At 40.3% G+C, this 16,953-nt stretch overlaps 1 protein-coding gene across 1 annotated transcript in view; it reads left to right on the top strand.

Annotated features, from left to right (window-relative positions):
• The window catches only part of SLC26A8 (solute carrier family 26 member 8), a 42,491-nt gene extending 26,411 nt beyond the window's left edge, over window positions 1–16,080 (top strand). The window contains exons 12-20 of the mRNA XM_042465895.1: window positions 1,055–1,150; window positions 3,108–3,214; window positions 4,583–4,652; window positions 5,565–5,657; window positions 5,756–5,890; window positions 8,190–8,537; window positions 11,506–11,560; window positions 11,671–11,861; window positions 15,358–16,080. Of these exons, the coding sequence (XP_042321829.1) occupies window positions 1,055–1,150; window positions 3,108–3,214; window positions 4,583–4,652; window positions 5,565–5,657; window positions 5,756–5,890; window positions 8,190–8,537; window positions 11,506–11,560; window positions 11,671–11,861; window positions 15,358–15,618 (1,356 nt within the window). The 3' untranslated portion in view covers window positions 15,619–16,080. The remainder of the gene's footprint in view (window positions 1–1,054; window positions 1,151–3,107; window positions 3,215–4,582; window positions 4,653–5,564; window positions 5,658–5,755; window positions 5,891–8,189; window positions 8,538–11,505; window positions 11,561–11,670; window positions 11,862–15,357) is intronic.
• The last annotated feature ends 873 nt before the right edge of the window (window positions 16,081–16,953 follow it).

The following is a 16,953-nucleotide window of genomic DNA, read 5'->3' as shown; positions in this document are numbered from 1 at the left end:
ATACACTGGACCACATCTACATCATCCCCATCTGCAAGTTGCCTAGGACAGAGCTTAGGAGCATTAGTGATAGCACCTCATCATTAATATTAAACTGTTAAAGAAACAGTTAAATTGCCATTAGATGACATTAAAACACTGAGGCTATTTACTCATAATTCAACATGAGAATTCAACATGAGAATCAGTTAAATCACTAAACTGTAAAAATAGGTTAACAATACAGTGGGCCCTTGGTATCTGCTGGAGGATTGGTTCCAGGACACACATGGATATCAAAATCCATGCATACTCATGTCCCATTATATATAATGGCATAATAAAATGTCCTCCCTTAGATGCAATGGCAAAATCAAGTTTTGCTTTTTTGGAATTTATTTTTGAATATTTTTAAGTCCTGGTGACACAATGGATAAATGCCTGTACTGCAGCCATTCACAGCCATAAAGTTGTGAGTTCGATCCCGGGTGGGGCTCCAGTGTCTACTCAGCCTTGTATCCTTCCGTAGGTTGCTAAAATGAGTATCCAGCTTGCTGGGGGCAATTAGCTAACACATTGTAAACTGCTTAGGGAGTGGTTAAGTCCACCGATAAGCAGTATAGAAATGTACTTTCTGTTTCGATCGCTGAATCTATGGTTGCAGAATCCAGAGTACTAAAATGATCAGTAACAAGGTAACAGGCACTAATTATTGTTATTTAAAAATGTTGGTGGTGTTTAATTACTAAAATAAGAATTCTTTACATTGTTGACAATTTTAATAATTTGGTGGCAACAAATGAATTCTTCATTAGTTGTTTCCAAGCTCTGATCTGCGCAAAATGATATTTGTATTTCATCAAATCTGGACAGCATCAGTTTGAAAGGGTTGCTCTATAGCTGCACAGTTTATATGCTAGTATAACATTAGCTGGCTAACCAAGCAAAAGCTGTTTGTTCCTAGTGAGATATCTCAAGTGTTTATTCTGACAGTGTGTACCAGTGTTCTGTGTATTTTGTGCATAGTATTACTCAGTAAAAGCAAAATAATCTTTTTTTTCCCTAATTTGCACAGGCTGTTTTAGCAGCTATTATACTGGTCAACATGTTCCCATTTCTTGAGAAATTTATGGATATCCCTTTCTTGTGGAGACAAGATAAATATGATTTTGTAAGTATCACACAATCTACAAAAGGTTGGAAAGAGAAATTAAATGTGCTGGCAGATTAATGTTATACCCAGGTTGTGGAGAGATTCACTTCCATGTGTCTTTAAACTCTGTTTACTGAATGGATCCATTTAGGTGATATGAGAGAGAACCATGATTAGAATTCCTTTCTATATGGGCATGTTTACATGGACTAATTAAACCAGTCCCCCCCCCCCTTGCCATGATCTGTCTTCAAAGCACCATGCAACATGAAGCCAGTTTACAACATGAAGCCAGTTCCACGTCAAATCCTGTCTTAGAGTGCCTGGTTCTGCCACCACTGGTCACTCCCACTGAGGTCACAACGATGTGCCCAGCCATGTGATCAACACTGCACCCCTCATTTTCAACCTCAGAGGGAGCGATCCATGCCAGCCGTGGCAAGACCAGGCAGCAGAGCAGAACATGTGTGTAGACAGCTGCCCAGCATCCCCACAGAATACAAAAGTAATGGGGAGCTTCGAGGCCAGACTAGTCCAGGAGGAGCCTGGAGTATTCTGGTCATTTTAGACCCACTCTTGATATATATTTTTACTAATAGGATAAGGAACAGCTCCCAAGCTGGGATCCTGGGAAAGGTAAAGGTTTCCTTCCAATCAAGATATGAGTCCAGCATCAAATCTTGGAAATCATATCCTGGTTTGGAATAAGTGCTTAAACTTAAACCATAGTCTCACAGTTCAAATGTCATAGAAAACTGATTTTAAGAAGGTCGGAAAATTGAAAAATGAGCACAAAAGCAAGTGAGGGAATTCAAGGGGTAAAGATATATGGACATATATCCTTGTTTCAACTATACTGAAATATGCTTTATCAGCCAGGTCCATCATCTCTCAGCTGAACTATTACAAACAACACCACTCAGAAGCAGAGCTTGGAAAGTGAAATCGAAAGTTTTCATGACTGGCATCCATAGTTCTTTGTGGGTTTTTCAGGTTATGTGGCCGTGTTCTAGAAGAGTTTGTTCCTTGTCCGCAGCTGCATGGTATGCTGTAAACTCCTGCAGCTGTGAGAGGGTTTACCGCATACCATGCAGCTGCAGACAAATCTACATAGGGACCACCAAACGCAGTGTTCAAACACGAATCAAGGAACATGAAAGACACTGCAGACTGGGTCAGCCAGAAAAATCAACAGTAGCAGAACATATTACAAACCATCCTGGGCATAAAATGTTGCTTGAAAGCACTGAAATTCTGGACCATGCCAACAACTGTCAGGTCAGAATGCACAGGAAAGCCATTCAATTCCACAAGCACCTGGACAAGTTCAACAGGAAAGAGGAAACCCTTGAAGTTAGCAAGATTTGGCTACCAGTCCTGAAAAACACTAAAATCAAGAGGCAGCAGATGCAAATGATAAACACCTAGGATTAAACAGACAGTAATCCTCTTTGCATATCCTCCCACCTTGAGGCCTTGCCATTCAACAACAGAACAATACATAGATTAACATGGAAATCACTCCTCCCAACCCAGGGTCATACCCGCACTCACTTTCAAGTCAGCATTCTGTGAAGATGCCAGCCACAGTTACTGGCAAAAAGTCAGGAACAAACTCTTCTAGAACATGGCCACATTACACCAAAAAAATAAAGCTTGGAATACTGTTTTGATTACAACTCCAGCAATACTTACCATGCTGGCGGGGATTTTAGGAGCCTGGCCCAAATATTAACTTTTCCAAGTGCTGCACAGAAATATCATCAAGCAGAGTTAAGGACCCCATCTTAAACTAAGACGTGATGGATTTTTAAAAATGCTTGAGCATCTGCTTTCTCAGTGGAAAATGGAGGCCCTGTCACACCTGTATTGTTTCGTTTTCTAAAATTGCCAGTATGGTGCCTTAATATTATACTTATGCCTTATTATAATACTTAAATAGCTAATACCATTCCTATTTCATCTTTTCTTAAAGGGAATTTGGATTGTGACATTTCTATCTGTACTCTGCCTTGGTCTGGATATAGGCTTGGGAATTGCTATGGGATTTGCCTTTTTCATAATAAGTGTCAGGTCACACAGGTACTGTCTCCTATTATAGTGTAGTATTATTTAGCTGCAGATAGATGTATGTGGAGAAAAGAAACATATGCAGAGTATATTGGAAAAGTGTCTAGAAAGATTGCTTTTATGTGGAGGGGACCTTCCTATAATATAATGGATAAATACGGCGGCTAAAAGGAATACATGTAGTGCCTAGTTTATTACATTCTTTATCTGTTGATATTGGTTGGGTAAACATCAGTGGAATATTGTAAAAATAGAAATAAAATAGAAATATTACAGTGCGCCCTCAGCTTATGCGGGGGATCCATTCCGGACCCTCTCCCAGCGTAAGCCAAATTCCACATATGCTCAAGCCCCATTGGAATAAATGGGGCTCATGCATGCGGTGGCATGGTGGCGCAGTGGTGTGCACATGCCTTTGGCGCACACCCCATTCATTTCAATGGGACGTGCCGCCCCTTGCACCTCGCACGCTCCTGCACGGCTCTATGCAGGTTTGAGCATATGCTCAAATCTGCATATGATGTGGGCAGGCACACTATATATCCTCTGAATCCCAGGCTTCATTAACCAGGTTGTAGCTTCACAACAAGCATCTTAATGTATTGGGGGGGGGGGGGTTACACTACACTCTGCCCACAATATTTGACCAAATATTTTCTTCCATAGTGGAGTAAGAAATAAGACCAGCCTTTTAATAACTCCCCCTCTTTTTCTTTTTCTTTTCTTTCTTTTTTCTTTTGGTCATATCTATTTCTCATGAAGAAATAAGAAACTGTGAAGAATTGTTGTTGTTGTTACTGTGTGCCTTCATTTCATTTCCAACTTATGGCAACCCTAAGGCGAACTTATCATGGAGTTTTCTTGGCAAGATTTGCTAAGAGGTGGTTTGCCATTGCCTTCCCTTGAGGCTGAGAGTATGTGGGTTTCATAGATGCATCTAATTTGTACAATGGACCTGGGGTTTGGTTCCAAGATCCCCCGTGTATAACAAAATCTGTGGATGCTCAAGTCCCATTAAATATAATGACATAGCAAAATGGTGTCCCTTATAAAAAATGGAAAATCAAGGTTTTATATTTGAAATTTATACTTTTTTTAACATTTTCAAACCGTGTATGCTTTAATCCATGTATAAAAAATCTGTGTATAAGAAGGGCCAACTGTATAAACATTCCACTATTTTAAAGCCACAATCCCATTTATGTAGTTGCCTGTCCACCATATTTTCTTTCTTTTGGTATAAATAAATGATTATTTCACTACAAGCATATTCCCACGTGGGAAAGAGGGCCCCTTAGTGGCCAGTCCCAATCTGAGTAGCATTTAGAGCAGTAGGCTACACACATTAAGAAGGGCAATCTAACATGTATTTTGTTTCAGAATGAAGATGTTGACACTAGGCCAGATTCCAAACACCAATATTTATCGTAGTTTTTCTGACTACAGTGAGGTAAGCGTGGGGAGGTAAATATTACTTGCTATAACCAACCGCCATCACTGGAATACCTGTAAGTGATACATCAAATTTAATTGATTCCAACATTGGTATTCTGATCAAGCACTGAAAATAATTACCACAGTTGTGACTGGAAGTGAAGAGCTATATTTGAAAAAGCACAGTTGCTGGCATCCCAACAGCAGTTCTGAAAAATATGTGACATGATGCTCCTTGTGTCAGAACAGAGTCAACAATTACGGTGTGTACAGCTTGCTATTGCCTTGTTATCCTGACATGAACAATGAAGCTAGATCTGTGTCAAACAGTTTGTGATGCTACTTGTATTTGGTTTGGAGAAGTACAGAAAGAATCAGAGAGGTCAAGGGAGGAAAGCTCAATAAATACTAAACATGCTGACTGACTCACACAGGGACTACTGCCACACTGTAGAAACAAAGCAGTTTGACACCACTTTAACTGCCATGACTCGGTGCTATGGAATTCTGGGATTTGTAGCTTTGTGAGATATTTAGCCTTCCCTGTCGGATTGCTCTGATGCCCCACCAAACTATAAATCCCAGGGATGTAGCCAGGGGGGGGGATCTGGGGGTCCGGACCCCCCCCCTTCCATTAGAAAAATGAATGGTGTGTGCTGCTGCGCTGCCGCAGTCAAGCCCCATTATAATGGTGGCACTTAGTCTGAACCCCCCCCCTTCCTAAAATCCTAGCTACGTCCCTGCAAATCCCAGAATTCCATAGCATTGAACCATGGAAGTTAAAGCAATGTCAAACTGCATTATTTCTGCAGTGTGGTAGCAGCCAAGCAGACAGAAAATTACAAGATGTAGGAATGGAATAGTATATTCTTGGACTCTGTGCAACATTTTTTTTGCAGTTCTTGCAACATTTTGCTTTGCTTTTTAGGCTGTAGAGATTCAAGGGTTAAAAATATTCCAGTGCTGTGCCTCCATTTCATCGGCAAATATGAAACATTTCAAAGCCTACATTTTACAAAAGGTAAACAGAGCTTTTCTAATGACAATGGCCAGAAATTCCAAACCCCTGACTTCAAAAAAATTGCTGTCTCTGATAAGCTATCTCTGTTTCTGTTTCAGATGAATATGAAGGCAGTGCCCCTGGATGAAAATGAGATGAGAGCTTTGATCTCAGTCAGTATGTCTAACGTTAAAGGACAGAAAAAGGATTTAAACTGTGTCTGTGTTTGTGACCCCCCTGAACCATTACCCAGGGTCAGAGATTTCTTTTGTGTGGTTCTGTTTATTTGTTTGTATGTTTGTTTCATCACATTATTTCAGTGTTCCCCATCAGAAGTCACTGGGGCAAGTGTTTTTATATTCCACAGAGCTGAAAACTACAGCTACTGGGTATGCATATATGCATAGAATCTGATAAAAATAACAACCTTCAGACTATTCGTATACACGAATTAAACATGATACTCCTTAGGAATATATAATTGGAGGAGACAAGACAGCAAAGCTGGTTGCTCTACCATTTATATTGCTCAAAGTATAAATGAGCTCATAACCCCTAATGCAAGAGGATTACTTTTCCCTTGCTGTGGGGTGACCGCACTTATGTACCAAGGGCAAAAGCTCTTGGTTCACCTGTACAAGAAAGATCTTCTGTGGCACACGACTTGTGTACACAGAATAGAGAAGAGGATAGAGCAGTCTCGTCGAAGATAATGATATCAATATCTACCCTGTGGTGGTATATTATGTGCAGTAATGGTCCTGTAGGTTATATTCAGAGGACAACAACAGACTGATAAATAATTTTTCTTCTTGTGTTTTTTGCCTTCATTCCCTTGATCTCTTTCTTTTAATGGCTTTTTGGCTTCCAACAGTTAAAGCTATTGTTGTTGCTTTTTCTTTTGGAGTCTAAAAGTGCCTTTGTTGTTATGGAAAGACGGTATAGGAGGAAGTCCACTCATTCTCAAGCACATGTATCAGGATGAAAAATGCATTTTTAGTCCAGCACTGAATGAGAATTATTATTGATAGTCACCCAACAATAAACCTGGCATAGGCTGCATCTGTGCTGCAGAAATAATGTAGTTTGACACCACTTTAACTGCCATGGGTCAGTGCTATGGATTCCTTGGGATTTGTAGTTTGTTATGGCACCAGAGCTCTCTGACAGAAAAGTCTAAATATCTCACAAAACTATGAATCACAGAATTCTATAGCACTGAGATGTGGCAGTTAAAGTGGTATCAAAATACATTATTTCTGCAATGCAGATGCAGACATAGGTACATACTTATAATCTGCTTTCCAGTCCATTGTTCTTTATCCATCAAAACAAGAATGTTTGACATTAAACTTTCTTTCAGTTATGTTACTAATACAGTTTAAAATTAACATGTTTGCAGATAACACTCACTTATGTAGGTCATTTATAATCTAATCTTATGGTTTGTATATTGAGAAGACCCACTGAACTCAGTGGGTGTATTCTGTCCCAAATTCTGTCATAAATCTTTAGTGGAGAATAGTAGAAATTTTAGATGTGTCAAGATTCTGGGTGTACAATTGTTTGTTGTTGTTGTGTGCCTTCAAGTTGTTTCCTATTATGGCAACCCTAAGGTAACCCTTTCATGGGGTTTTCTTGGTAAGATTTGTTCAGAGGAGGTTTGTCATTATCTTTCCCTGAGGCTGAGAGCATGTGACTAGCCCAAAGTCACCCAGTGGGTTTCATAGCTGAGCTTGGAAATGAACCCTGGTCTCTAGAGTCACAGTCCAACAGTCAAACCACTATGCCATGCTGGATGCATTTTTTTTAAAAGATTCATATTTTTATTATGTACTATGTCTTATTTTCATTTATATCCCAACTTTCCTGTAATGAGTTCTAGGCAGGATATATGGCTTCCCCCTCACACTTTACCCTCACAAAAGCCTGTTAGGTTGAGAGACAGTGACTGGCCAAAGGTCACCCAATGGATTTTTTTTTCTTTTTTTATTTCATTTAGAGTATTTATACCCCACTCTTCTGCCACAAAGGCTCCCTGAGTGGCTTACAAATTGTTAATTAGACAGTTCCCTGCCCTGAGCCTTACAGTCTTAAAAAAGACAAAAGGAGAAGGGTAAGGCAATGGCAAAGAGGATCAAGTCCAGCAGATACTGGTGGTTATTCTCTCCCTCCAAGGCCAGGGCAATGGCAGATGGAATGGAGGGAGGACTTTTCCTCTGTCCCTGCACCTAGTCATGGTGGAATTGTGCCTGCATTTTCTCATCTCTCTCTGATGCCAGATTGGTGGCAGCTAAGATGGAGGGAGAGGCTTTCACCTGCATCTGGGGCTAGGCATGGTGGAGCTGTGCCTGCCTTTTCTCTTCCTCCAAGGCCTGTGCCTGCCTCTTCTCTCCCTCTACAACTTGGATCTTCCAAATCCTAGTTCAACACCTTAACCAATAAATCACACTAGCCATGTTAAAGATATTTAAATAAAAATAAGGAAAATTCATAAATGAATTGCAGTACCATCATACCCTGTTCCAGAATCTCAACTCTCTCACATTCTAGGTTCCTTATACTGAGAAACTTCTAAGGCGAGTTCTTCCAGCTAATGAATCATTCTCTTCTTCTTCTTTGGCCTTGGTACGTTGGACAAGAAATGCTAATAGATATCCTTCTGATACTGACTATGTGGAATCTGCAGCTGCCAGAGATAGGGCAGCAGGTCATGATTATGTAAAGAGGAAAGAAAATTTTAGCAGATTATGGTCTTGCTCTGAACCTCCTTTAACAAGATCCACAACTCAATTGTACCCACCTGATTCAGATTCTGCAGTATATGTGATACACACAATTATTTTGGACTTCAGCATGGTGCACTTTGTTGATTTACAAGCATCTTACTTACTACGAGAGGTAAGTCACCTGAATTATTGTCACTCAGTTGATTTATTATTACTAATGTAATTCTTCTACAGCATTTATTTATACCAACTCTCATAGTACAGTATATAATTTTTAAAGTCTAATGCATAGACCCTATTTAAATATTACTGTGGGAAATGAAAAATTTTAGTGTGAAAATTATCAAGTACCATGGCATAAATTAATAGTTGAAGAAACTTTTTTCCCAACAGCATGTTTCCCATCTACTATGACAATTTAGAAATGGAGTAATTGGTTTTTGCAGTTATTCAATAGATACGTAATTGACATGGAATTTCATCTTGCACCAAAATCCATCCACATTTAGGTTCTGAGCCCACTTTATATTTAGTAACCCATTTTAAAGGTAATTGGTATAGATAACCTAATATTTGATATGGCTTAAATGTACTAAGTACTTCTCCAAAGTACCAGTCCCAGGAGTCCTTAGGATGGAGATATGACCATCACTGTGGTATGAAACACATTTAACTATGTATTCCACATACATTTTTTAAAAAGCACCAAACAATTCTTATAATCATCTTATATCTTAAGTTGGAACCTGTTAGATTTGTGTGGGTGTGGTGGTCACCTAGTTGATTAACAGCATGCACTGTAACGGTTACCTAGGTTCTCAAACAGTAGGGCACACTCTCTGGGGGGAATGACAGTTTCTCAAGAGAGGTGCCTACCTGAGATGGATTAGCTGACCCTTCAGAGAAGGGAGGTGTTTGGAATGTTTTTCCAGCACCCCCTTCAAATTGCATGGCAGAGAGTGAGAAGATTATCGCACCGGGGTTAAAATGTTCCCCGGTGCATTCTAACGGGGACGCGCACGGAGCGTGACAGGAACGTGATGGGGCCCAGAACGCAAGTTTACTGCACAGTGGAACGCCGCCTTTGCCGCCGGGCGTTCCCATCGCGTTCCCATTGAGTTCCAGGGGATGCCATTTCTGGGAACTGTTTCAAAGCATCCCCAGAAATGGCGTCCCCTGGAACTCAATGGGAACGCCCGGTGGCAAAAGTGGCGTTCCCGTGTGCAGTAAACTTGCGTTCTGGGCCCCATCGCATTCCTGTCACACTCCATGCGTGCCCCGCGCAGGTACGTTAGAACACACCGGGGAACATTTTAACCTTGGTGCGATAATCTTCTGAGAGAAGAGAAGAAAGTGAGTATCAGGTGGGGAGAGGATACTGGAACTTGTGTGTGCATGACAGCAGTTTCAGAGGGGTGAAGTAAAGTTCACTGCCTCCCCCCCCCCTTCCTCCCTTTTGCTCTCTTCAAAGGCAAAATCCCTCATTTTTGCCTTTGGAAGGAGCAAAGTTAACTCTTTGCTCTTCCAAAAGCAAAATCCCACAGCTAGTAGAGTTTCTGTCTTTGGAAAGACCACCATTAAAGCTCTATCCTTTCCCTTTTCTCTTTCCAAACACAAATTCCCATATACGGTACTAGCTTGATTGAGAAACACACACACACGGCGACATGCACATGTAGATATAAAGGGGAGCCCAGAGGGGAAATGTTTGAGAATCACTGCACTAAAAGATAAATAAGGAGCTTTTGTGTATCACATCAAAAAAATTTGTCTCTTAAAATATAGTTACCAGGTGAAACAATTTATAGAAAGTTGTACACTTGTCCATCCACATTTGCTGTGTTTAGAGTCACAGGACCCCCGTGAATGTGGAAAAACCACAAATAACAAAAACACTATGTTTTTACCTGAGAGAACACCTCTCTAGGAATCTCTAGGTCCTCCATTGCAACTCTGTGGTCAACATCTACCAGACATTGACCCTAGAATTGTGCTGGGGGAGCTACAAATGCCTAGAGAAGTGTTCTCTCTAGGAATCTCTAAGTCCTTCAGAGCAACATTTGGTTAAAGTTGAAGGTAGAGTTGCGCTGGAGGACCTAGCTATTCCTTATTTATTAATAAAATCCATGAATAATCAAATCTGCAAAAATCAAAGCCGCAAATGTGGAGGGATGAGTGTATTAGGTTCAGAAGATGCATTTTTTTGGTCATCCCATATCTACATTTATGAAAGAAGAAAGTATAATTTATTCTCTAATCCTAGGTTTAAAGAATGTAAAGCAGATTTCACCAGCTTCTTAGATGAGTCAGGAGTGGGGTACAAAAGGAAGTTCAACAATATATCTAGCAGAGGATGATATGTGATTTTCCACAAGCTTCTGAATTAATAACTAGTAAAAAAAAAGTGGCAGCTCCTGCCGTTGCTGCTGCCTCCTCTTCCTTCTCTCTTTATTTGTATCTGTTCTTTCCCCCCAGATTGGGACTCAAGGCAACTTACAGTTTAAAACAAGTACAAAACAGCTAAAACCATACAAAAGGTCAATGCTAGAGCAGAATTAAATTATTCACAATACTACAACAATATAAAACATACACTTTAACAACAATTAAAAACAGCACAACTTAAAACAATGCAACACCCTCTTAAAAGCCTGTTCTTTTAAAAACTGTTCTTGAATAACTGTTGGAATAAAAAGGTCTTTGCCTGCTAACTGAAGGATAGCAAGGAGGGAGCCATTCTGCTCTCCCTGGAAAGGGAGTTCCAGAGCCTAGGGGCAGCCACCAAAAATGGGACGGTATGGGATGACCACCTTGTGTCCCCACCATCCATGCCCATGAAGGTGATAAGACTGAGAGAAGAGCCTCTCTGAAGATCTCAGGGCCTGGGCAGGCTCATATGGGGAGATATGGGGAGTCAGATAGCCTGGACCTAAGCCTTCTAGGGCTTTATGGGTCATAACCAACACTTTAGGCTACACTTTAGGCCTAAAATCACATTGAAATAGATCTAATTCTGGTCTTCATACTAAAAGCAAGCCAATTAAACTCTTGAAATCCTATCATATAATGCCGTATCAGTCTATGTATAAAAGGTATAAATACAGTACTATCAGTGTTAATATACTGGCTTCTTTTTGCAGCTCTGTCATGCATTTCAGAATATTGGCATCACAATCCTGGTAGCTGCATGTCATCGTACGTACTGTAATTTTATTTCTCTAGCAATTTTGGATATAATTCATATGAATAATATTGGTTCAAAGCTGGTGACACATATAATCCTTTCTGCATTTTTATTCCGACAGCCACTGTAATAAGAACCTTTGAAAAGATGGATTTTTTTGACCATTGTGTCACTAAAGCACGATTCTTTCCAAGTCTACACGATGCAGTACTTTATGCTGTGGAGCCAGATCTTTTGCAAGAGACAGTGCCAGTGGAAGCAAGTATAGCCCCTGATGAAATCTTAGCTGATGTGCATTTAGATGACCAAAAGGTATACTAGTTCATAAAAATCTATAATTAATTCACTAATCTGACAGTTGTAAATCTGGAAAAGTCATTCTCTGTGAGGCTAAGGAACACTCCACAAAGCAATGGTGTCCCTGCACTGGGTGTCACTTGGTGTGGGGGCTGGGGCTTCTGGGGTGGGGATTCCAGGGGGTTGCATGTGCTCCCTTCCCCCATGCCACCCCGATAAGGAAAAGGATGGGATGGGACAAAGGGTGGGGTGCGTCGTGGGAGTGAGAACACAGAAAGGGGTGGGAGCACAGGGACAGTGCAGGGGTTTGGAGCATTCACGGGGAGCACGGGGATGGCACGGGATGGGAACACATGTGGGGGAACATGGGGACAGTGCTGGGGGGAACACATACCACTGCCACAACATATAAGTTTATCCTTTTGTGTCAACCAAATCAGGCAGGAGCTTCAAAACTCCAAGAAAGTACAACTGTTGCTTCCAGCCCCCGGAGGCAATTTCCTGCCTTGCCAACTGATCGGATAATAAGCCCTCTCTCCTTAAAATTGATTAAAACTGTTAGATAATTATAATATTAGGGCAATAATTAGGACCCTCCCTGATATGGTGGCTTTGGTATATCCCTTGTGTTATGGACTCTTCCTTCAGCCTCATGGAGAATGAAAGGTTGGTATTTACAGAGAAAGTCATTCTTGTGAAACTGAAGGAACAGTCCACTCCTAGCCAGAGGAAAAATATTATTGTTTGATATTGTTGGAATGGTTAACAAGGCTAGAAAACAAAACTGAGGAGAGAGGGTAGGTAGCAACAGTTATAATGTCTTGGAACTTTAAAGATCCTGCCTGACTTGGTTGATATGAGGAGATAAACCCATGTGTTGCAGACTGTTCCTTCAGTCACACAAGGATAATAATTTTCAGTAAGTACACCAACCACTCATTTGATCATTTTAGACTATGAATCATTTAAATAACTGGCCTTACTAGCTTAATGCTTTTGTTGTTAACTACTCTTTATTCAACCCCAACTTATGATGTACCTGTGCATGAGACATCTTTAAGCCCCCCCCCCCATCCCCCACTGCTCTGCTTAGGTCCTGTAGGTTCAGGCCCAAATTTGTGCACCATGCAATAGTTAAGGAGACAATGAAACTACCTATAGAATTAAAAGCAGCTAAAAGCATGGCCATTACAATGAAAAGCAAGAAAGGGATAAAAGCAACTCCAAACAAAAGCAGATTCGCTGACAAAGGGTAAGGACCCCTAACCCCTCAGTCTAGGAGTGGGTAATCTCATCTTCTTCAAGGGCTTAATTTTTGCATCAAAGTAGGCTTGTGGGTGAAATGATGAAAACTCACATCTCCCCTGCTTTACTTCCCTATGCTGATGCTCACTTCAGATGCTTTTCTCCTAGCCTGAGAGTGGCACCAGGTGTTAGATGGACTGGAAGAAAGGTACTTGAGGCAATGGAATGCAAGGGGTGGGAGAATTCAAGATATAGCCATGTTAGTCTGTAGAATCAGTATGCAGAGAGACCTTGTAGCACCTTTGAGACTAACTAAAGAAAGAAGCTAGTAGCATGAGCTTTCTAGACTTGAGTCAATTTCCTCAGATGCATTTGGACAGGGTGGGAGAGTACAGCTACTTCATTCATGGATTCTTCCCGCCCACTTATTTGTGTTGGCCGTATACATGGCTAAACAAATGTGACTGCTCTGGTTTGTCCCTGAAATTCTTCTGTATCACTAATTTTTCATGCCATGTTCCCCTTTGAGAGCTCGTCTTCCTCAGAAGATGAAGCAGACATATCTTGTAAAGGAACTGCAGCAGATACCTGACACCCAGCCAAGTTCTCCTTCAGTTTAGCAGGTCAGGTTGGCTTCAGAGCAGAAATAGGAGTTGGAGGAGGGCACTTCCATTTGTCCCTAGAAAGGTGGAGGCTCAGGCATCAAGCTCAGACTGTCCCTTTCAGACAGAGCTACCTCAGCTCCCTTGAACTCAGTCTCTGATTTATGATTTCCTCGACACTGGACTGTTTTGATGCTGGATACTTCTTGTTTCCATGGATAGGCTCCCTGAATTCCTGCTGCAGGTTGCGAGCAGGACAGTTCTATACATACACTTTGTGCACATTTCAGAAGTATTCCCTTATCACATTTATATTCAACTGAAGTAACAGGATATATAACCACACTTCAGCAGAGACTTTATATTATTGTTGCATTTTTATAATCAGTATATAGAACTGTTGTTTGCAATAGCTCAGCCACTAACTTCTTGAATTATTTATTACAGTGGTTTTAAAATTGTTTCCTTTCCCCAAAACCTACTTTTTATTACTGTTTTTTTAAAAAATCTGTCTTATGATTTATGAGAGAATGTCAGTAAATTCTGCTCAAACAAGAACTTATGTTTTTGTTATCCACAAACCTTGTTATGTTACAATTTGCATTGGGGAATAAACTAATTATATATAACTGTGTTGCTTTTAACTCATTATTTCCAGAATTTGATCTGGACAGTGTGTGCATGTCTGTTGCATAGATATCCTTACCTGTGAGCTGCAGGGTTGTTTCTCAGCAGTAAGACCAGTTGGGACAAATCTCATAAAGGTTACCTCTGAGAGTCAGCTGTTTGTTCATTCTAACTGAAAACAGCAACAACAATTTGATGAAAACGCAGAAAGAGCTGCTGCCTATATATGCTTGTCTGTTGATTCCAGCATAGCTTACCATATTCGAGGTTTGGCCAATGCAAAAGAAATATGGGATAAACTACAGAACACATTTGATTCTCCAAGTACTTCTAATCAAACAGCTCTCATGATAAAACTTGTTAGCACAAAATTGTCATGAGAGCTGTTTGATTAGAAGTACTTGGAGAATCAAATACTTTCTGTAGTTTATCCCATATTTCTTTTGCATTGGCCAAACCTTGAATATGGTAAGCTATGCTGGGATCAACAGACAAGCAGATATAGGCAGCAGCTCTTTCTGTGTTTTCATCAAATTGTTGTTGCTGTTTTTAAGATGGTTCTGGGAGTGCAAAATTAAACCAGAGAAACTAGAACCAATCTGCCCCAGTCATGCAGGAAGCTTGTAAGCTGTGTCTCACCTCTGTGGAACCTTTCTGTATTTCTTAAGACCTTCCTAATCCCTTTCCAACTCATCCTCATGGAAGATTTTCTGTTTTTTAAAATTGTTTTGTAACTCATGCTCTCCAAAACCTCTAGGAGTAACAATTTTGTCTTAAAACAGGTTGCCTCTTGTCTTAACAAAACAGGTTGCAGTCATTCTTTTGTTTTAATCTCCTCTTCTAAAGTGAATGCTTGTACACGTAGACTTTTTTGTTTCTAGAACTGTGTTATCACACAAGGAGTCATACATACGTTGTAAGACAAGTTGGGTTGTTTTAATTATATGGAAATAATGTGGTACCAGACTGAGATACAGCCTGATATATCAAAATCATTCTGTGTGCATATTGGCACTGTATATTTCTGTGTGTTTCAGGACAAAAGGAGTCAGCATTCAGGCAGGAGTCGGCAATCAGACAGGAGGAGTCTGCAAACAGATGGAATCAGAGATTGTAACTCGGTGAAAACAGTTCAGAGTGACACTTATATTGATGAGCCTATATCAGATCTTTTCCGCACCTTTTCTCTCCAGAGTGACATAGACACGATCCCTCACCATCATGAAACATCTCCCATGGAGGAACATGAAGATGAGCAAGATTGGGAGGGGAAATGGAAATATTCCAATGAGGTCTAAGTTATGAATGCTATCAGAATTTAGCTACATAAAAGTGTCACAGATGTGGCATAGAAGTATCATAATTCAAGTATTTTTGACTGAGTATTTTTTGTCTTTTGATGTTTAAATTAATGTTGTTAAAATACTTAACCATTTTTGGTTGACTTTATGGAGGAAACACTGCAGGGTTTACAGAATATAGAAATGCATTAATGGTAGAATACTGATTAGACAATGGAATTAGCTGTAAAACTTGGTCATCAGTTAAAATGTATAATTTCCAAAGCTTTTCAAGGCATATATGCTCTGCCTTTTGGCATGATTCTGAACATCCATTCTACTTCTAAAATGTACATGAAAGGGGTTATCTCATAACAGTCTTTCATGATGCTGAATGTGAGGTACTCATTAAAGCATGTTTTGCCTTGTACCATTGCATGAAAAAATGAACAATAAGGCCACAATCTAAAAAAAGTATGAGGAACACCTGCTTCAGTTGTTGTTACAATGCAATATCCATCACCAACCAGAGGTGGCTGGGCCAGTTGCTTCCATGCCAATGGGGCAGTGAATCTGTCCTACATGTTACTTGAAATTTAAAGGCACTATTCAAGGTGCAGAACTATTATGGGAACAGAATTCAGCACCCTGTATGGCTCTTCTAAAGCCATGTACATGGAGCATACCTTCCCACTGACATAGAAGCCAACAGCTACCACTGTCACTGCTTATTCTGGATAATGATAATGGGAGCTGCAGCCCAACAGTATCTGGAGGCCACGTGTTCTTCATTCCTGCTGTGAAGTTTAGAAAACAGATTTCATCAACAGAGATTTACAGTCCTCAAAACAAGATGTCACATTAATCTTTCAAAGGAATATTTACTTTCAAGTTCAAACTGAGGACTTCTTCAAATTTGATTCTGGACCTCTGTGGAAATGCTTGAATGTCTTCACAATTCATGGCATTCAATACATTCTTGGTACCAACAGCTGCACCCACTGATAGCATAATCTCAGTGTTGCTGTGCCATACATCTGAAGCCTGGCTCCAACAGTCTCACAGAGCAGACATTATAGTAATGGATGTTCATTATTTCAGCTGAAAATAATAGATTTTTCCTGTTTGCTAAATCAAGCTGGAATGTGTTTAGTCTATTAATAGCAACCTCTCCCCACCTTAAATAATGCTCCTCTTATCATTAGTTACCCATTTGTTGTTTGGCTCGGGATCAGCTTGCTTCTGTTGTAAAACTTTTCAGGCTGGAACTCTGATCATAAGCTGTGTGTATGTCTACTGTATAAGGATAAATGGCAGCTATAGCATCAGTAAGGGGATTTAGAACAGGGAACT

The sequence above is a fragment of the Sceloporus undulatus genome, chromosome 4, assembly GCF_019175285.1.
Source record: "Sceloporus undulatus isolate JIND9_A2432 ecotype Alabama chromosome 4, SceUnd_v1.1, whole genome shotgun sequence".
Classification (NCBI taxonomy): Eukaryota; Metazoa; Chordata; class Lepidosauria; order Squamata; family Phrynosomatidae; genus Sceloporus; species Sceloporus undulatus.
Note: the sequence above shows the minus strand (reverse complement) of the source record. Positions and strands in the feature narration are given on the sequence as shown.